This window comes from Pinus tabuliformis, chromosome 2_1, assembly GCF_031772625.1.
Source record: "Pinus tabuliformis cultivar Carrire ecotype Pingquan chromosome 2_1, CPIR1, whole genome shotgun sequence".
Classification (NCBI taxonomy): Eukaryota; Viridiplantae; Streptophyta; class Pinopsida; order Pinales; family Pinaceae; genus Pinus; species Pinus tabuliformis.
The window spans coordinates 514,027,366-514,049,826 of NC_142299.1; the positions used below are offsets into that span (position 1 = coordinate 514,027,366).

The 22,461-nt window shown below is 40.6% G+C and overlaps 1 protein-coding gene across 1 annotated transcript in view; it reads right to left on the reverse strand.

The window, feature by feature from the left end:
* The window catches only part of LOC149201213 (Gut esterase (DUF1350)), a 419,478-nt gene that overhangs the window by 327,804 nt on the left and 69,213 nt on the right, over nucleotides 1-22,461 (reverse strand). Inside the window, exon 2 of the mRNA XM_089402886.1 lies at nucleotides 890-959. Coding sequence (XP_089259012.1) covers nucleotides 890-959 — 70 coding nt within the window. The remainder of the gene's footprint in view (nucleotides 1-889; nucleotides 960-22,461) is intronic.

Consider the following 22,461-nt stretch of genomic DNA (forward strand, 5'->3'; position numbering starts at 1 on the left):
CCTTTTTCTGCCCTCCTCAGCCTTTGCTCTGGCCTTTCTCTAGCCTAGACTGATGATGCAGTCCATCTGCATCAACCCTTCTTCTATTGCTTTCTGCAAGGAACAAGTTCTTTCACTCGGGACAACTGTTTTCTGCTGCAAATACTCTGCTTCAGCTGATGCCTTCAACTCTCCTGTGATCTGCAAGCATGCTCTGATACCATGTTGAAATTTCTAAGTATTACCTGTTAGAAAATTTATCTATATTTACCTGCAAGGATTTTGGAGCTCATCCAGGCAAAGCAAGAAGGCATGAGGATCAAAGGCCTTGCAGATTGTTTCAAGCTTAGTTCACGCAGGAAGATCATTGTATTCTCTATTGAAACAAACTTGTAATGTAAGAAATCTATTGCTCATTCTTCTATCAATAATGTTCTCAAGCAAGCAGAGGGTTTCCCCAATTGGGTTCTCTAGAAAAATTGTGTTGTTGAAATTGTGTGATTGTGTATTTATTTATGTTCCTATTCTGCAGCAAAATAAGTAGAGAAATTCTGTGTCTATATGAAAAGAAACTAGTTTTCAGATCGTTCATATTAGCAGTTGCAGAACTTCGTGGATTTTCTAGGGAAAAATAATGTTAACAACCTGATAAAAGACCTCATGCAGAAAAACAAGTAGAATTCCACCATTATGAAATTACTGGGGTAAACACCATATCCTCAGTATCACCCTCATGTACAGATACTATGATAGTTGTAATTTTGGTTTTTTTCATAAAGCTTTCCAAAACTCACTTTGTAAAAATTTTCGTAAGTAGCCTCCAAGTTAATTGAGAGAACTCTCTTATTTTGGCTATCCATGACATATGGTGCTAGGTACTCTTCAAAGATAAATTTGGCATGAAATATACCTCAATCTCTTCCCAATTTGCTGTAGCTCCCCAAGCATCCTGGGATTTTCTAGCAGTGTTAGTAATCAACCTACAAAAGTTGACCAAATATTCAGATTCTAACAATAACTGTTACTCTAATATAAGAACAGGGCTATTATTTAGACCAAAAATCAGCAAGGGGAGACAATTGGCAACAATAATTGGTGACGATCACAAGTGTTTCATAATGATGTTGAGAAGATTCATACACAGATGGGGAAAGTCTGAAACAAAATGCTGATGGGATATAAAAATAAAACTGATTATGGTGAATGCTGTGTAGATACAAAACAATAAAAATGAATTTAGATTCCTCAAAAATTTCCTTTGGTTAAGGCTACAATGAAGGTGACTTGACTTAAAAATTTGTCAGAACTCTTCATGGTTATTATTTGGTATTTGGCTTTGGTCCATCTTGTGTGGATGAAGGTGATTAAGGAAAGATACTACAACTTAACTTTAAAATTTGACAGAATTGCTCATGGTATTATTACTTGGTTTTTGCTTTGGTCCCTCCTCAGATCTAACTCAGAAAAATTTACCATAAAAGTTTTGGATGATTTGCTACACCTATATATTTCAATAATGCTCAACCTGGAAGAACAGCAAAACACAAATTGATGTTGCACTTTAGATTCCATAGATGGAGCCAATTATTACCCCTCTTTCAGCAGGGGTACATATATCCATATTTTCATTTAGGCCAAAACAATGACATTCAAAAGCCTTATAGGCCATGTGGAGGCTATGTATTATGGTATCCTAGGCCTATTATGGTCGACCATGAGCCGTCCCGCTAGTACCCACTCTCAGCTCCTTCCATCCGGTATAGGATTGGAAAACTTAGAGTGGATCTTTTGGGACTCATGGTTTAGACTCTAGAGGAACCATTGGTTTTGTAGGGATGATCGTATATTGTAGGGCCAGTATAGCCAATGTCCCGTGTGCACCTATTTATTTCCCACATGGTTGTTTTATTGATTTCCCACATGGTTGTTTTATTGAATCTATATACATTCTTTGGCCATGGTATATTCTTCACATCTCAATTCCTTAACATGGCAGTCTCACATTTTCCAACATTTAATATTTCCCAAGGTAGTTTGTGGATCCCAACGTACAAGCTCCCAAAGGTCAAAAGTCAAACAAGGCTCAGCTTGCTCAACAATTATACATGCCATGCCTCCTGAAATTTTTGAAAAGGGTCAAAGCAACAGCGAGATGTTCCCAGTTAAAAGGGGTCATCCTCCTTTTGTGGCACATGTGCACTTTTTTAAGGCAAAAATGGGTCAATTGAGGCAAGCAAGGTATCAAAGGGCATCTCCATTTTTTTGCAAGACAACCCATGTCTCGGAATTGTCAAATCAAGCAAGACATTAGAGATCTCCATTTGGGGCTACCTTTCAACCACATGTATGAGGGCTAGGAGATCCTTTTAAGACACCCAAAGAGAACATTGGACCAAGGCAAGAATGGGAAAGGACCATTCACTCAAAGCAAAAGTCAAGTTATCAAGAAAAAGGGAAAAAGGAATCTTAAATCAAGTCAACTTCACCAAGGGAGACGTTGAGCATCAAAAAACATGACATTGATGGTTCTAAGGCAAGTCCAGCAAGTTGTTGTACGTTAACTATCTGTTGGAGGGTTGCTTCAAGCCAAATCAAGTCTATTTTACTCAAATCAACCTCAATTCAAGTCAAATAAAGCAAGGAAGAGCCTCAAGTAAAGTAATTCAAGCCTCTAGAGCTAGCCATTTGGCCTTTGTAATCAAGTGGACCCCCTTTTGTGGAAAGAATCAATTGTAAAAATTATTTTATCATTGAAGAAGCTTAGTCTTTGGGTTGTAAATGACAGTCTTCCCATTTTTTTCAAGGAGGATTTCAAACTATCTATTAGAAGCAACATTATTCAAGGCTAGTCCCTCACCTCATTTGTGTGTTGTGAAAATGTGATATTATTATGCCATAATAAGAACTTCATTTGGTGCAAACAACTTGTCTTGTCGATTGGTTGTTCTATTCTTTCTCTTCTTGGCTATATAATTAGATATTATGCTTCTATAAGAATTTTGGGAGGTTATTTCAGGTTACATAAAGCTATTGGATTGATCCATTGAGGGGATATTTTATCACATGGAGGAAGAAGGATAGGTCGCTAGGCCTCATTTCATCCTTGTTGATGTGAGGGTTTTCAAAGTCTCATTATTGGACTAACCCTTATTAGGGGTTTCTCCTTCAAGGACAAGAACTCCCTTAATCTCATAGTTGATCCATTTGGCCAAAGACATTTCACAAAGAAATCGCTCCTAGTTAGATTTAAGCATTGTTACCCACCAAAATGGGTAACCCCATAGCGGAAAACATTTCTCCTACAATTGACAGCCAGCCAGATAGCCAACTAACCAGCATCCCCTACCAGCAATTACTTGATGATGATATGCCATGTGCTTTTTCCATTTGCATTAGCCATGTGCCTCTCACCATCTGATATTTATACTTGGATGAAGGTGTGCTACTATTCAAAAGGTACTTTGATCATTTTGTAATCTGGTCCTTATATTTGTTCGTTCGAGCATTTAGTAAAGATAACAGAGTGATCTGAAATATTGACCAATCTTGATTGTAATTTTCACCTCCCACCTTACCAAAGGGGGTTAATCTTTAACCCTAGTCTAGTGGGACCTCCCTTGAGGCCCTAGGGTTATAGGAGGGGCACTACATGGCAAGCCATGATTGTGATAGCATGTTCACTATTCACTAAACCATACTTGACATTTTCTCTCACAAATTACAAGTCCCATGTACCACATCTAGTCTTCGAATCTAATTCGTCATTGGCTCTTTGGGATTTGGCACCCTCAAGTTCACTTTCGTCAAGTTGGGCCGAAAAACTATTGCCCTGGAGATTGATGCAACTAAAACAATGAAAAAGCATATCATCGCCACAACGAAAGAAAAGGAAGAAAATCAAAATGCAAAAGATGGCCAGGGACATAAGTTAGCACGTGGGAAAAATACTAGCATGAACTCTACCCTCCTCATTAACCATCACCCAGTTCATGAGCACATGATGCTTTTTCACATCAAAAGAAACACTTGCATGTCCCAACCCTGATGAGCGATAAATTGTCTCATCTTAAGAGGTATTAAAAATGCTACATCATAAAGAGCAAGCTTTAACCCTTGAGCTATATGTGGTAATACAAAGCACTATCAAGAAGAAGTAAAAGGTGCACAAGAGGGGCAGAAAAAGCATTTCAAGCAAGATAACTCATGCCTCCACAATTCCTCCCTCCTTTACATTCATGCACTCAAGATGTGGTCTCCCCATCAACTGGTCACTTTGGCCATGGCACTTGGCAATGAAGCCCTTTCCCCTCCATTGTCATACATCTACACTAATACCTATTGATTGAGGGGTGGACGTTGGGACTGTCACATCCCCTTGTGGGTTAGAAGCACCTAATATGGTTGACCCTTAGCCACCTCTACCAAGGGAGGGAACACCTTTACAGGACCTGATCTAAATATCAGAAAGTGATCCTCATTTGAAGTATTAACATTGATCCAAAATGAATCCTAGAAACCCTCTAAGTCTTCATATGTCGAAAACTATCGCATAAGGAAAAACCTTACAAAAGGCGGATTACACTATCGGGCCTGAAAAACATGAAGAAATGGCCAAAAACAGAGTTATCGGAGGTCAAAGGAGCGATGCACAGGGGCCGTCGGATCTGGCCAATCAACGGTCCAGAACAGATCGACATATCGCAATCGGCAAAGGCAGGAGGAGGCTATCGGAGGCTACCATGTGAACATTGCGACAACGATCAGCGTGAGTCAACAAGGACCGTCGATCAAGCGCGCAGATCGACGGCCCAGGTTAACCCACAATATCGCGTCGGCAAAATACAGTGGAGCACTTATACAAAGGCCCAAGGACTATGCGATGTGCAATTGCGATATCGCAATATCGCATCGGAGCAATGCAAAGGAGCGGGGCCAATACAAATGCGACTACGATAGCCGGACTCGATAAGATTATGGATGAAATTTAATATATTTTGAGTTCCGTAAAAAGGCATTTTTTAATGTAAATTCGTGTTTTTGTTAAATAAACGAAAACCAAAGGAAATGCGAATTGGGCGATATAACGGACCCGAAAGAGTTTTTAGACGCAATGATATACGTTTTGAATTCCGAAACGGGCGGGATTTCGGGTAGGCCATAGGCGGTAAGTGGTATTGGCCGGGCTCTGCCCGAGCCCATACACTGGCTGCCATGTGGCTAGGCGCCGGAGAGAGAAAACCACCCTTTTCGGGCGGGTAATCTCCAGGCGCATAAGCCACTCGAAATCAATAATAACCGTTGGATCGACGATCACTTGCGATAGCGCCCGAAGACAGATCCAAAAGGATTATAAGGCGAAATTAATAATATTTCAGGTCCGAGAAAAGGCGTTTGGGCGGATTTTTACAGTGTTTTTGTGTATTCTCTGTGTAAACAGAGAATGACTGTTTTAGTGATTTCCAAAGCACCGATGGTCCCTTCCGTTGCAGAACAGGTGGCCACCATCCCTAAAGACGTTTAGCAATGATTGCTTAATGCTTAGAGGGGGATCTAAGTGGACAGAGGCCGGAAGCCAGAGAGCCCAGAAGAGGTAACGAACAGACAGTGCCGATTGGCTTAAAAGCCACAAAATGACAGAGACATAAGCAAGCAGTGTTGAGACAAAGAGAAAACAGAGACAGAGATTCAATGAGAGTCTGTGTACTCAGAAAGACTTGGAGGATCCAAGTAAAACCTTGTTGTTTTGTATTTGGTGTGAAACTCAAACTGAGCTCACTTTTGTAAAACTCTGTTCTTGAAGACATAATAGAGAGGTCACCACTAAAGGTTGGACCAGAAGACATAGCCCAAGAGTTTTGGGTGAACTCAATAGTAAACTTGCTGTGTTATGTGTGTTGTCTATTGTGTTTCTTTAACTGCTTCATTGTCTATGTTATTCGCAATCTTATCGATCCACTACACTAAGTAATTTAGGCAAATCCATGCACATGAGTCTGTAATACCTTAATATTAGTCTAAGATCTCACATACAAATCAAGTGGTATCAGAGCTTTAGTTTTGCTAAGGTTAGACAAGCTTGTGCTGGATTGTTGAATGCTAACTAGGACAAAGCTCAAACTAGGAGAAGGAGAACTTGTTGAGGCTAATCCACAAATTGGAAGAGTCTATCCTAGAAGGAAAATGGCAGAACAAGTCCCATTGGAATTAGAATCTCAATTCATGGACAGTTTCATGACCATGAGAGCCATGGTAGAAGAGATGTATCGAGAATTCAAAAAGAGTCGAGGTGAAAGCACTTCAACACCCAAACAAGAGAAAGGAGCAGAGGAACCTTCTCTAGATGCCCCAGAGAGCAAAGGGAAAGGGGAAAAGCTTCCTCCATCATCTCCTCCACCATCACCTCCATCATCCTCATCTCCTAGCCCTGAGAAGAAAAAGAAAAAAACATCTTTCATTAAATTAGATGTAAAGTTTGGTTTGCCAATCTATGATGGAGAATTAAATGCAAAAATGCTAGATAACTGGATTAGACAGATTGATGTATATTGCAGGGTGTAGAACATTGATTCAAAGAGGAGAAAGATTCAGCTGGCTAGCCTTCGCCTTGGAGGAACTGCACTAATGTGGTGGGAAGGCAAGACACAAGCTGATTTGAAGAAGCATGGTAAAATTCTTTCTACCTGGAATGGATTTGTTTCTGCCATTAAAAACAATTTTATCCACTAGCTTATATGCAGCAAGCAATGATGAGTTGGCAAACTCTTCGCCAATTAAAGGGCCAAAGTGTACAAAGCTATACCCAGGAATTTAGAAAAAGGGCTTTAATTCTAGGCATTTTTCTAGACTCACTTGAAACTTTGTTGAAGTATATAGGTGGTCTACATAGCTATTTGAGGCACCCCATTCTCATGTTTAACCCCACTAACATAGATGATGTATCAGCTCAGGCTACACATCTAGAGGCTAGAGGCAAGAATGTGAACCCAGAGATTGGGGGATCATCAAAACCCTCTGCAGGCAAGAACAAGGAAAAGAAGAAGCAGAAATGGAAGGAGAGGAAGACAAATGTTGTATAGAAAGACAAACCTTCATGCACTCACTGCAAGAAGGATGGACATGATGATGAAAACTGCTGGTCTTTGCATCCAGAGCTGAAACCCAAGAAGTTCGGTGGTAAGAAGAAGAAAATTGTTGCTGCTATTCAAAAGGATTTGGAGTCAGACTCAGGTGATGAGACAACAGTCACAACCACAGGTATCAAAGATAAAAATTATGAAGCATCTACAAGTAATTCTGCACAATCTAATGATAATGAAGATAATGAGAGGAAAAGACATAAGCTTTTTCATACTAGAGTTATTTCCAAGCATCAAAAAATTGATACTTTATTTGATAGTGGTTCACAAGTAAACTTGATTTCTGAAACAATTGTAAAGAAGTTGGGCTTACTAACAACACCTCACAAGAAGCCATATCCATTAGGTTGGGTATGTGATAAGGCAAAGCTACAAGTGACTAGACAATTAAACTTAGGTTTGCTATTGGGTCAACTTTTGTAGATGAGTTTGAGTTAGATATAGTTCCCTTGGATATATGTGGTATTGTTTTAGGAAGTCCTTACTTGTATGATAGAAAAGTCATTTTCTATAGAACTGAAAATAAGTATCAACTCACAAAAGATGGAATAGAATATATTGTAAGAGCTCATCAACTCAAAAATAACTATTCTCTCATAAATTCAGGGCAGATGAAAAGAATTGTAAACTCATGCAAGCAATTTTCACTAATGGTTGTAAAGGAAAAGAACCCTGATAAAACCAATGTATTTGAAGGCTGTGATGTTAAACAGAAAGTTGATTTAGATAAAGTTGTTTCAGAATATGATATCCTATTTCAAGAACCTAAAAGTCTGCCACCCAAAAGGGAAATAGTACATGATATTCATTTGCAGCAAGATGCTCCATTGCCTAACATCGAAATGTACAAGTTATCTGCTTTAGAGAATGCAGAGATCAAGAAGCAGGTATAGGAGCTACCCGATAAAGGGTTCATAAGATCAAGCGCATCACCATGTGGATCTCCAATCGTACTGGTGAGAAAGAAAGATGGTTCGTGGAGGATGTGCATTGATTACAAAATAACGATCAAGAATCGTTATCCTCTTCCTCGCATAGATGATCTATTAGATCAAATGAAAGAAGCGGTTTACTTTTCCAAGTTGGACTTGCATAGTGGCTATCATCGGGTCAGAGTTGCAGAACAAGTTGCATGGAAGACTTCTTTCAAAACAAAGCAAGGGTCGTATGAATGGCTGGTTATGCCTTTTGGCTTAACTAATGCTCCTGCCACTTTCAGGAGAATTATGAATGATGTACTCAGACCTTTTATTGATGATTTTGTAATTGTATATTTAGATGACATTCTTGTTTTCAGTAAAACATGGGAAGAACATTTGAAGCATGTAAAGCAGACTTTAAATGTTTTGAAAAGAAAAAATATATATGTAAAGTTATCAAAAAGTGAGTTTGGCAAAACATCTTTAAATTATTTGGGTCATATTGTAGGGGGTGGTGAGCTGAAGATAGATCCCTCTAAGGTTGAAGTCATTGTGAACTAGCCTAAACCCAAATCTGCTACAGAGGTTAGGAGTTTCCTAGGAGCAGCACAATATTGGAGAAAGTTTATTGCTAACTTTTCCTTGATTGTAGCTCGCTTACGTGCTTTAACAAGATTGAACAAGGTGTTTTAGTGGGGAGGCAAACAGCAGAAAGCCTTCGACACCTTGAAAGAAAAAATTAGTACAGCACCAATACTAACATTGCCAGATCTTCAACGACCATTTAAGATTGAAACAGATGTCAGTGACTATGCCATGGGAGCAGTGTTGATGCAACACAGTAAACCCATATGCTATCATTCTGAGACATTTAATTCTGCAGTAGTTAATTATCCCACATATGATAAAGAATTGTATGCATTAGTGCAGAGTGTGAAAAAGTGGAAACGTTACCCATTGGGCAAAGAAACAATTATACATACAGATCATCAACTACTTCAATATTTGCACTCACAAACTAAATTGCAGCAATCAAGACACTATAGGTGGATGGGTTTTCTACAACAGTTTCATCTTATCATCAGATATAAGAAAGGCATACACAATAAGGTTTCAGATGTGTTATCAAGACCAATCATAAATGCATCTACTATACTTAAGCATAATTCAGTAATGCATGAAAGCTACATTGAACAATATGCTCAGGATGTAGATTTTAAATATGTATATGCAACTTTAAGTCATGGCAAACAAGTAGACGAATTGGATTATCATGTTAAGGACCAACTCTTATATCATTTGGGAAAGTTATGCATTCCTCAAACTGAAAGAGTTAACATAATCCAAGAAGCACATACTTCTCTAATATCAGGTCATTTTGGTGTGAGTAAAACAGTTGCACAGTTGCAAAGATTCTGCTATTGGCCAAGAATGCATGAAACAGTTTCTAGATATATCAAAGGGTGTACTATGTGTGCTAAAAGCAAGCCCAATAATAGAAAATTAGGCTTGTACACTCCACTTCCAGTTCCTTCTCGTCCCTCGGAAAGTGTTTCCATGGACTTTGTTGGGGGATTGCCAAAATCTAGAAAGGGTCATGATTATTTATATGTTATTGTGGACTGGTTCAGCAAAATGTGTATTTTAATACCTTGTAACAAGCAGATTACAGCTGAACAAACAGCGAAATTGTTCTTTCAGCATGTATGGGTTCATTTTGGGTTACCCATTTCCATTGTATCTGATCGGGATTCCCGATTTGTTGGGAAGTTTTGGTCAAGTCTGTGGGAATTGATGGACACTGGATTGAAGAAGAGCACAACATTTCACCCACAAACAGATGGCCAAACAGAAGTGGTCAAAACAGGACAGTGATCCAGTTGCTCAGGGGCTATTGCAGCAAGCATCCCAAGCTTTGGGATGAACATTTGTGTTATGTGCAACATACTTACAACCGTGCCAAGCGCTCTTCTACACAGAGATCTCCTTTTGAGACTTGTTTAGGTTTTACATGAAAGTCTCCCTTGGATTTTGTCTTTAGTAAGGACATAGCAGTTGATGGACACAGTGATGTGGACAAAGCAACCAAGTTCATTGAACAGATCCAAAAAATTCACCAGGCAGTGCAGGAACAGCTGGAAAGAAGCCAGGCCAATTACAAGGCAAGGCATGACAAGTATCGAATTGAGCATAGCTTCCAATTTGGTGATCAAGTTTGGCTATACATCAGCAAAGACAGAATGCAAGGTGAAGGTAAGAAGCTGAAGCCAATAAGGTATGGACCTTTCAAGATACTTGAGAAAATTGGTGAGAACGCTTTTCGCCTTGATTTGCCAGCTTACATGCACATCTATTCAGTAATTAATGCAGTGAAATTGAGAATGTTTGGACCTTCATTGATTGAAGATCCCGAAGAGAAAATTCAATTGCCTTCTATTGATGATCTGTTGCCTGAATATCTCAATGAGTTGCAGGAAGATACAGTTCTGGACAGGAAGGTGAGAACTACGCGCAGAGGGGATGTTGAGTACCTCAGAATCAGACTCAAAGGTTCAAAACCAAGCAGTGCACAATGGATAGAGACTGGACAAGTGAGGAAGTTGTATCCTCACTTGATCGATGCTTAAAAACCAACTTTTGATGGTCCAAAAGCTTTTTCAGTGGGAAGGTGTGATCCAAAATGGATCCTAGAAACCCTCTAAGTCTTCATATGTCGAAAACTATCGCATAAGGAAAAAACTTACAAAAGGCGGATTACACTATCGGGCCTGAAAAAACATGAAGAAATGGCCAAAAACAGAGTTATTAGAGGTCAAAGGAGCAATGCACAGGGGCCGTCGAATCTGGCCGATCAACGGTCCAAATCCGATCGGCATATCGCAATCAGCGATGGCAGGAGGAGGTTATCGGAGGCTAACATGCGAACGTTGCAACAGCGATCAGCGCAAGTCAACAAGGACCGTCGATCAAGCACGCAGATCGACGGCCCAAGTTAACCCGCAATATCGCGTCGGAAAAATACAGTGGAGCACTTATACAAAGGCCCGGGGACTATGCGATGTGCGATTGCGATATCGCAATATCGCATCGGAGCAATGCAAAGGAGCGGGGCCGATAACAAATGCGACTGCGATAGCCGGACCCGATAAGATTATGGATGAAATTTAATATATTTTGAGTTCCGTAAAAAGGCGTTTTTTAATGTAAATTCGTGTTTTTGTTAAATAAACAAAAACCAAAGGAAATGCAAATTCGCTGATATAAAGGACCCGAAAGGGTTTTTAGATGCAATGATATATGTTTTGAGTTACGAAACGAGCGGGATTTCGGGCGGGCCGTAGGCAGTAAGTGGTATTGGTCGGGCTCCACCCGAGCCCATACATTGGCTGCCACGTGGCTAGGCGCCAAAGAGAGAAAACCACCCTTTTCGGGCGGGTAATCTCCGGGCGCATAAGCCACTCGAAATTAATAATAATAACTAGTCCTGACGATGAACCACACTGGTTGGTTCGAAACACGTCGACAAAAGATGGTTTATGTGATTTTGTCGAAGATTATCAAAACAAAATTAATAATAATCGTTGGATCGACGATCAGTCGCGATAGCACCCGAAGACGGATCTGAAAGGATTATAAGGCGGAATTAATAATATTTCAAGTCCGAGAAAAGGCATTTGGGCGGATTTTTACAGTGTTTTTATGTATTCTCTGTGTAAACAGAGAACAACCATTTTAGTGATTTCCAAAGCACCGATGGTCCCTTCCATTGCAGAACAGGTGGCCGACATCCCTAAAGACGTTTAGCAATGATTGCTTAACGCTCAGAGGGGGATCTGAGCGAACAGAGGCCGGAAGCCAGAGAGCCCAAAAGAGAAAACGAACATACAGTGTCGATTGGCTTAAAAGCCACAAAATGACAGAGACAGAGGCAAGCATTGCTGAGACAGAGAGAAAACAGAGACAGAGATTAAGTGAGGAGAGTCTGTGTACTCAGAAAGACTTGGGGGATCCAAGTAAAACCTTGTTATTTTGTATCTGTTGTGTGAGACTCAAACTGAGCTCACTTTTGTAAAACTCCGTTCTTGAAGACATAATAGAGAGGTCACCGCTAAAGGCTGGACCAGAGACGTAGCCCAAGATTTTTGGGTAAACTCCATAGTAAACATGTTGTGTTACGTGTGTTGTCTATTTTGTTTCTTTAACTGCTTCATTGTCTATGTTATTCGCAATCTTATCGATCCATTGCACTAAGTAATATAGGCAAATCCATGCACATGAGTCTGTAATACCTTAATATTAGTCTAAGATCTCACATACAGATCAAACATGCCCTTAACATTCGAGTTTGGTCCACTTAGATGCATATATGATCTTAGTCTATGATTAAGGGTTGCTTTCGTTTGACTTCATGTTGTATTTTTCAAGTAGCGCATTGCAACCCAAGCCTTGAGGAAACCCACTCCATAGGTACCCAGGGCCTTTCAGAGAGATATATGGCTTAGCAAACGCAGTGTTGAGAGAGTTGAGCCTCTTGAAAGCTTGAGCATGTATTATGTGTTCCAAAGTACCCTCAAGACCTAGGACATTGGTCTACTTTGACCTAGCATAAATGATTCTTCATGATGACACTGTGTTAAGATTAGGTATGTTCTATGCTAGAGCAATTTATTGAAATTTTCACAGTTAGCAATCACATCAGCATTAAGATAAACTGCAGATAGAACATAAATATAAATCGCAGAAGACAAGCCAAGGCAAGAGGACAAAAGATATGGCGCGAGCCAGGGACAAACCCCACAATGTGTGGGGAAACCCTTTGATCAAATCTTCTTTTATCTTCAAAGTTCAGCAGAGAGAGAGAGATAGTACATTTACAACAGAAGTCAACACTTTGACTTATCTAGATCTAGCATAGATCATTTTGTATAACGATGAGATCAGTTGAAGACATCCTGCTTCAACTGATTCTCAAGGTGACTCCTTCACCTATCGTCGTGTTGCATTTGGTCTTATAGTTGCACCACTGCACACTGCACCATGCTATACTAATCATGATTATCATCATGCTGCCCATGTCCATCCATCATCATGCTTCATGCTGCCCATGCTACCCATGATCTCATCATGCTTCATGCTGCCCATATATCAAGCTTCATGCTGCCCATGCTGCCTATGCATCATATCAAGCTTCATGCTGCCCATGCCTACATTCATCATGATGTTGTCCATGGTTCATGCAACATTGTGCTATCCATGATGCAAATATCAGTTACCTTTGACAACTGTCTTTATGTCTGCGTATATCATGTATAGTATCCATGCTTCTGAAGCTTATATCAGTATGTTACACATACATCATGTATAGAGAATTTGCTTATGACAAAGGATATGTTAGACAGCGTATATATTATGCATACTTTCCATGACTGTGTTATGACATCGTTACCCTTACTACGGCTTTGACAACCTGACTGTGGCTTCACTATCTTGCCGTTCATGACCTGCGTATATAGGCTATAGGTCTGTGTATTAGGGCTTCCGTTCAATACATCTGGACAGCGTAATAAAGGTCTCCCTTGACTACGTTCAAGGTTGTTCCTTTTAACTACGTGTAAGGGTATTATAAAGACCGTAGGCAGGTCCTTAGATAACTGCGGTTAGGTCTTCAAGGAGCAGTGTATTATATTCCTTTATGAACAACGTATTATATTTATTCATAAACAGCGTGGATCATATATACCTGTCTGCGGCTTTGCTTCATATGTCTTGGCTCTCTTCGGCCCACAGATCTGTAGCTTCTTAACCCTTATAGACTGCGGCTTACTACGGCTGATCTTTGTTCCCCTTTTTGAGACAGCAGCTCCACGCCTTAGTTGCGGTTTCACCTCCTCATGACTGCGGTTATGACTGCGGCATGTGGTTTGACTACCTCTTTCCTGCGTATGGTTCAAGAGCAACATCATATACGTATTTACAAGAACTGTGTATTAGTAATTGCTGAGCATATAGAAGATGACAACGTATAGAGTTCATTTTCTGTGCGTAGTTGCTTCCATTGCGAACGTTCAACATTCATTGTTGTGCGTATAGAAGATGACAACGTATAGAGTTCATTTGCTGTGCGTAGTATGAACTGCGTTCCTCCCATGCCATCGTATGAATATCTATGTATATTGCTAGGGCTGCGTATAATCAGCGTGATCCCATGACTACATGAAACCAGCGTATAGCATCCACAATGTATCCAATGTGAACAGCGTATATTATGAACAGATGTTTTCATAAACAGCGTATGGACCAGCGTACTCTTTTTGTGATTCTCCTTCCAAAAACCCAAGACGTGGAGAGGAGATCACATCAAGAATGAGTGTCCCAATTGACATCAAAATTCTTCTATTTATACTAAAATGAGGGTGATGAATAGACACGTCGGTTGGGCTTCTAGAGCCTACATAAGCGCTGGTCGGCTTGATAATAATTACATAAACAAAATAAATTCATATCTCCATAAATACTTATCGGAATCGGATGATCTTTGGATCAATCCTACACCTCTCGACGAGAGGGATCCAATAAAAATATCAGCTGCCATAAATAAGCCGACCCACATGGAGTTTGGCCCTAGTTGCCAATTTAACACTCCCTCTCAACTAGGGAGAACTCCGTTCATTGATCCATAAGTCCGACTGTACTATCTCTGCCATCAGTGCCCTGCACTGTTCTGCCCAACTCTGCTCAGCTCTGCTGGCTCTGCTCTACTCTGCTGGCTCTGGTAGCTCTGCTCTGCTCAGCTCTCCTGGCTCTGGTCTGCTCAGCTTTGCTGGCTCTGGTAGCTCTGCTCTGCTCAGCTCTGCTGGCTCTGCTAGCTCTGCTCTGCTCAGCTCTGCTGGCTCTGGTAGCTCTACTCTGCTCAGCTCTGCTGAACTATGAAGAAGAAGAATTGATCGAGAATGAGTCATATCATTCTCCACTAACCCGAAGTTAGTCTCAGAGTGCGTACCACTAGTCCCAGACCAGTCTCAACCGACCCAAAGTCAGCGTCATAGTATGTACGACTCTCACTAGTCCCAGACCAGTACTGCACTGACAAGAAGTCAGTCTCGGAGTATGTACCACTGGTCCCAGACCAGTCTCAGCTGACCCGAAGTCAGCGTCATAGTATGTATAACTCCTACCACTGGTCCCAGACCAGTATCATTGATCCCAGATCAATGGAGGTCATCCTAGTGTAGGGAGTACGGTAGATACAACGATGCGTCCATCGGTACTACTATGGTCCCTAACTTCATTTCCCTACTCATTGATCAGATGAGAGGTACTTCCCATTAGTCCCAGACTGCATGGGTAGGATGCCTCGACAGGAGAACTTAATCAATCCTGTCCTCACAGGAGAACACATCAATCCTGCTACAATCGCCATGGAGAACACATCAATCCAGGCCTCACAGGAGAACACATCAATCCTGCTACAATCGCCATGGAGAACACATCAATCCAGGCCTCACAGGAGAACACATCAATCCTGCTACAATCGCCATGGAGAACACATCAATCCAGGCCTCACAGGAGAACTAATCATCCTGCTACACAAGAGAGCGTATCATCTTGTCCCACAAGAGAGCGAATCATCTTGTTCCAGTACGCACCACCAGGGGAGGGTGAGTCACCCTGTGGTCGTATGTTGCTCCAATAGAACTGCAAGCCCCCCAGAGCTCCCAGAGCTCAATGTATGCAACATGCAGGACCCTTTTACAAAGGTCTCTCGATGACTCCAAGTCGTTCGGGAAAATCACAAATTTGATCTTTCCTCAGGGCTTTGTCCTGTACATCATCTTAGTGCGATGGAGCCTCCTTGATCATCGACTTACCATATCCCAGATAAGGCAGTATTTGATGTCTATCTGCTGGAGCAATTGTCGAATATGAGATTCCTCAATAATCGAATCCCACCTCTAGTTGTCACAGAGAATCACAGTGGTATTCATCATGTGTACAAACAGCTCACTGAAGAGTTTCAACAACCAGACTGCCTCACAGAAGGCCATGCTATCAGCAATGTATTCTGCTCAGAGTCACCGACTTCTGCTTCCTGCTCATCCAGGATATCGAGGCAGATTCCAAAGAGAAACAGCACTGGGAAGTGCTCTAGTGATCCTCCATACTGCCTGCCCACTCATCATTCGAATAATCATGTGGTTTCATATTTCCGCCAGTGTATCTCAATCCATGAGAGATTGTGCCCTGAAGATATCTCAGAAGATTCTTGGCACCAATCCAGTGAGGCTCAAATATGAGCTCACCATGCTAACTGCATCCCATATGTCCAGACGGAGGTTCTCCAAGTACATCAATGTGAATGAGTTTATGAAACTCAAAGGCATTTCCCAAATCTGGTCCGACATCATTACCATATAACTTCTGAAAGTTAAGATCCTCGAGGCAGTCACAAGCTTGCAGCTTATCTTCTCACATTCAGAATCCAACTCCCTCTGTCTCCTATAAATGAGAGGGTCTACACCTGTCAGACATAGGTGCCGGTACGAGAGGTTTATCATCCACAACCTTCGAGTAATGGTTTGGATCGGTTTCACTCCTAGTGAATCTCAGCTGCATTAAACAGCTATCAATCCTCTCATACTATGCCCAAGGTGTTTTTCTTCAAGCCATAGAGGGCTTTCTTCCATCAAACTCCTCGGGTTGTTCCAAACCTGTGAACCTGCTGCATGAGGGGAAAGGTCCCCTTATAATATTTTCCTTCGGTACATTTCAGACATGTACCTTCATGCTTCTTTTTGAATTCAGGCATCCTAGTCACCATCTGACTCACAGACCTCCAGTGCTGAGTCAATGGACATGGTCCCTAGTGGACTTCCTGCAACTTGATACAACCCTGAACTCAAAAACATCTTTAAAAGATCTATTTTCAAACACGTACCTTTCCATCGATAAGTGCCACCCTGTAACCTTTGACTTCCATTTTCGAGATGGACATCAGGTTCGATCAGGTACATGAAAGAGATTTTAGGGTTCCTTGCTTTCGTGGAAGAGTCGACCATTTCCTTGATGACCTGCATTACCAGTCATTCTTTTGATCATTGAAGATGTCCCAAGAATGATTGTTATCTTCATCAAGAGATGTGTCTCTGCCATTCGAACACTCCTTCGCATAACAGGCGAACTTATTTCAACAAGGCATCCACCTTTCATTCCACCCTTAGATCCAAACTTCCCAATGAAGTGATCTTAAGATGGACCATCATAATCTTCCGCTGCGCCATTCTGATAACATTCTCTGCTTTGACTTCACCCTAGGTGAATTATGAGGAACCCATTGATCCTTCTGTCTTGTCCCAACTGTCTTCGATGATTGCTCTTTCACTCTTGCTTGGGCATTGTCTTCACCTCAGCTCTGATACCATGTTAAGATTAGGTATGTTCTATGCTAGAGCAATTTATTGAAATTTTCACAGTTAGCAATCACATCAGCATTAAGATAAACTGCAGATAGAACATAAATATAAATCGCAGAAGACAAGCCAAGGCAAGAGGACACAAGATATGGCGCGAGCCAGGGACAAACCCCACAATGTGTGGGGAAACCCTTTGATCAAATCTTCTTTTATCTTCAAAGTTCAGCAGAGAGAGAGAGATAGTACATTTACAACAGAAGTCAACACTTTGACTTATCTAGATCTAGCATAGATCCTTTTGTATAACGATGAGATCAGTTGAAGACATCCTGCTTCAACTGATTCTCAAGGTGACTCCTTCACCTATCGCCGTGCTGCATTTGGTCTTATAGTTGCACCACTGCACACTGCACCATGCTATACTAATCATGATTATCATCATGCTGCCCATGTCCATCCATCATCATGCTTCATGCTGCCCATGCTACCCATGATCTCATCATGCTTCATGCTGCCCATATATCAAGCTTCATGTTGCCCATGCTGCCTATGCATCATATCAAGCTTCATGCTGCCCATGCCTACATTCATCATGATGCTGTCCATGGTTCATGCAACATTGTGCTATCCATGATGCAAATAGCAGTTACCTTTGACAACTGTCTTTATGTCTGCGTATATCATGTATAGTATCCATGCTTCTGAAGCTTATATCAGTATGTTACACATACATCATGTATAGAGAATTTGCTTATGACAAAGGATATGTTAGACAGCGTATATATTATGCATACTTTCCATGACTGTGTTATGACATCGTTACCCTTACTGCGGCTTTGACAACCTGACTGTGGCTTCACTATCTTTCCGTTCATGACTTGCGTATATAGGCTACAGGTCTGTGTATTAGGGCTTCCGTTCAATACATCAGGATAGCGTAATAAAGGTCTCCCTTGACTACGTTCAAGGCTGTTCCTTTTAACTACGTGTAAGGGTATTATAAAGACCGTAGGCAGGTCCTTAGATAACTGCGGTTAGGTCTTCAAGGAGCAGTGTATTATATTCCTTTATGAACAACGTATTATATTTATTCATAAACAGCGTGGATCATATATACCTGTCTGCGGCTTTGCTTCATATGTCTTGGCTCTCTTCGGCCCACAGATCTGTAGCTTCTTAACCCTTATAGACTGCGGCTTACTACGGCTAATCTTTGTTCCCCTTTTTGAGACAGCAGCTCCACGCCTTAGCTGCGGTTTCACCTCCTCATGACTGCGGTTATGACTGCGGCATGTGGTTTGACTACCTCTTTCTTGCGTATGGTTCAAGAGTAACATCATATACGTATTTACAAGAACTGTGTATTAGTAATTGCTGAGCATATAGAAGATGACAACGTATAGAGTTCATTTTCTGTGCGTAGTTGCTTCCATTGCGAACGTTCAACATTCATTGTTGTGCGTATAGAAGATGACAACGTATAGAGTTCATTTGTTGTGCGTAGTATGAACTGCGTTCCTCCCATGCCATCGTATGAATATCTATGTATATTGCTAGGGCTGCGAATAATCAGCATGATCCCATGACTACATGAAACCAGCATATAGCATCCACAATGTATCCAATGTGAACAGCGTATATTATGAACAGATGTTTTCATAAACAGCGTATGGACCAGCGTACTCTTTTTGTGATTCTCCTTCCAAAAACCCAAGACGTGGAGAGGAGATCACATCAAGAATGAGTGTCCCAATTGACATCAAAATTCTTCTATTTATACTAAAATGAGGGTGATGACTAGACACGTCGGTTGGGCTTCTAGAGCCTACATAAGAGCTGGTCGGCTTGATAATAATTACATAAACAAAATAAATTCATATCTCCATAAATACTTATCGGAATCGGATGATCTTTGGATCAATCCTACACCTCTCGACGAGAGGGATCCAATAAAAATATCAGCTGCCATAAATAAGCCGACCCACATGGAGTTTGGCCCTAGTTGCCAATTTCACACACTGTTGGACCAAGTATGCCCCCAGGATGATCTTGACAGGACCTAATGGGCAGGACTTGATTCAGAGCCTAGATGAGAATGGTCCCCATTAAGAGACTAGGGAGGGCTTATTGCACTTAGAGAATCCCTAGCATTGGAGAGAGGAAACCTCATTTTGATAATTGGAGACCCATGGAGACCACATGATGGCACCCCAACTGCACTTGGGACCCAAGAGGAGGATTTTATTAGCTTTTAATACCCAGAGAATCCCTAGAGTTGGAGAGAGGAAACCTCATTTTGATAATTAGAGACCCATGGAGACCACATGATGGCACCCCAACTGCACTTGGGACCCGAGAGGAGGATTTTATTAGCTTTTAATACCCAGCTACTAATTTAATAGAAAATTTTGTGATGAAGAAACTGAAAACTGAACTCCAAACACATGTACTAAATATGTTGAGTATTCTAAAAAATAATAGTAGCAAAAAATAAATTCATGAAGATACAATCACACAATAAAAAATACACCAGAATTTACCGAGGAAACCCCAACTGGGGAAAACCTGCCAACATGTGCGTTCAACTATTATTCTTAGCAAAAGTCTTAGAAATTGATTACATATACTGGGGAAAATTCCCCTTCAATTCATTGATCCACAACATAATGATTTGTGCTCCTCTACCCAACTCGGCCTCCTTGCATGTGCAATTGTTAGAAGATAGTGCATAGTTATTACACGCTGAATTGACCCCTCTGCACTGCCTAACTCGACCCTAAAAGAGAAACTCGTTGGCTGTAGAAAATCTGAGGCAATTCGAACTCTCTTCTTTTCCCTAATGCGTTGATCTGGAAAATCTCCTTTGCTAAGTTGAACATACAAATCTCTAGTGAATAATCTTATTTTTAATTAACCAAGTCGACACCCTTCCCTTTTTATAAAATCAAACTAACCCATGACCTAAAGTCAAACTAGCCCATCAAACTCAAGTCGAACTATTGAAATCGATTTACTTTTGACTATACGAAAATTAGAATTTTCTTAAGTCAAAATCAGTGTTGCGAACATCGTGATATAATCGCAATGGCCATTAAATCGATGATTTTTTCACCTTGAAAAAATCATCAAGCCGCACGACAATGAGTTTTTAAAGGCTTTTTTCATTTTTTTTAATTGATTTTGCAAACAAAGGGCAAGGGTGAGAGCTAAGGAGGGGGAGAACTCATCTACAAGGGAAAGAGAGGAGAAAAGTGAAGGAATTTAGCATCCCAAGCAAAAAAAATCAAGTTTGGACCAGGTTTCTTCAAAAGGGCGTGGTTTTGAGGTATTGGCATCAAATTTGACCCTATTTTTTTAGCTTTTCTTGTTTTTCCTTCGGTTTTAGTCACTAATATATTTTCCATCCTTTTTGTTTGGATTTGAGTGTATTTTTTTGTCATTTTTATTGCATTTAGTGGAGAGGGTTTTTTTTTGTCAAAAATGCAAAATCTGGTTATTAGTTTTATTTGTTTAAATTCTTCTTGTGCCCTAGTTTTTCTCCATGATTTTTGCTTGGGTTTGAATGTGTTTTTTTTCATTTATTGTTGCATTGAGTTGAGGGTTTTTTTATCAAAAATTCAAAATGTTGTATGTTAAATTTTAATTTCATTTGTTTAACTTGCAATTTTTCTTGTGCCCTAGGTTCAAACTTCAATCTTACATTAAAACTCAAGAGTTCAACAAAGTTACAAACATGCGAAGAAAATTGGACCCTATGAGGGAATTTTGTGACCCTAATGGGGGGTTTGACAGATCAAATTTGACTTGCAAGTTATGTGGGCATCATATGACAGGGGAAGTATACAGATCGAAATACCACCTTGCACAAATTCTTGGACATGAAGTAGGGATTTGCACAAAAAGAAATCCAGAAATCATCCATAGAGCCCTCAAATCATAGGAAGTAATAGAGACAACCATAGTGACCAAGGCAGCTCCAAAGAATCAAATGGCAGAGGGTAGAGTGGTACTGGTTCTTCTTCAACATCAATGTCTACAATCAACCCCATAGCTACCTCATCATTTTTTGTTCCTAGAACCACACCTGGTGCACAACCATCTATCACGTCAGCTCTTAAAAAAAGGGAGAAGGAAGAAGTTGACAAGTTGTTGGGAAGGTGTCTTCTTTGGAGTGATGTTCCTTTCAGCATTGCCAGGAACAATCCATTTTTCCAGCTCACGATTGATGTTATTGCTATTGTTGGCCCGAGGTACAAAGCCCCTTCCTATGATGACTTTAGAGGGTGTATTCTTCAGAATGAAAAGGCCAAATGCACTAAGAGATTGGAGGAGTTTAGGGGCTCATGGGCACACACAGGATGCACTGTGATGTCAGATGGTTGGACCGATCAAAAGGGTAGAACCCTTATTAACTTCTTGGTTAATTGTCCCAAGGGGACAATGTTTATGAAATTTGTTGATGCATCTGCACATATCAAAGATGCACAGTTATTATGTGATTTGTTGGACGTGTTCATTCAGGAAGTGGGTCCACAACATGTTGTCCAAGTCATAACGGATAATGCTACAAATTATGTTATTGCTGGCAAGATGCTTATGGAGAGGTATCCTAACTTATTTTGGACACCTTGTGTTGCACACTGCATTGACTTGATGTTGCAGGACATAGGAAAATTTTCTTTTGTCAAGGATATTGTTGAATCATCAAAAAACATTACAAAATTTATATATAATCATGCATCTGTGCTTCATTTGATGAGAACATTCACCAAAAATGAGTTGGTGCGCCTTACCATTACACTGTTTTCCACTAGCTTCATATCCCTTCAATCTCTCTTGAATTTTATGTGAGATATGAAGAGAATGTTTCTTTCAAAGGAGTGGTGTGCTTTGTCATATAGCTGCAAACCAGAGGGAGAGGCCATATGCAAGCCAGTTTCATACCAAGAAAGCTTTTGGGCAGGAGTGCAAGAGGTGTGTAGCATTACTAAACCATTGTTAAAGGTTCTTCGATTA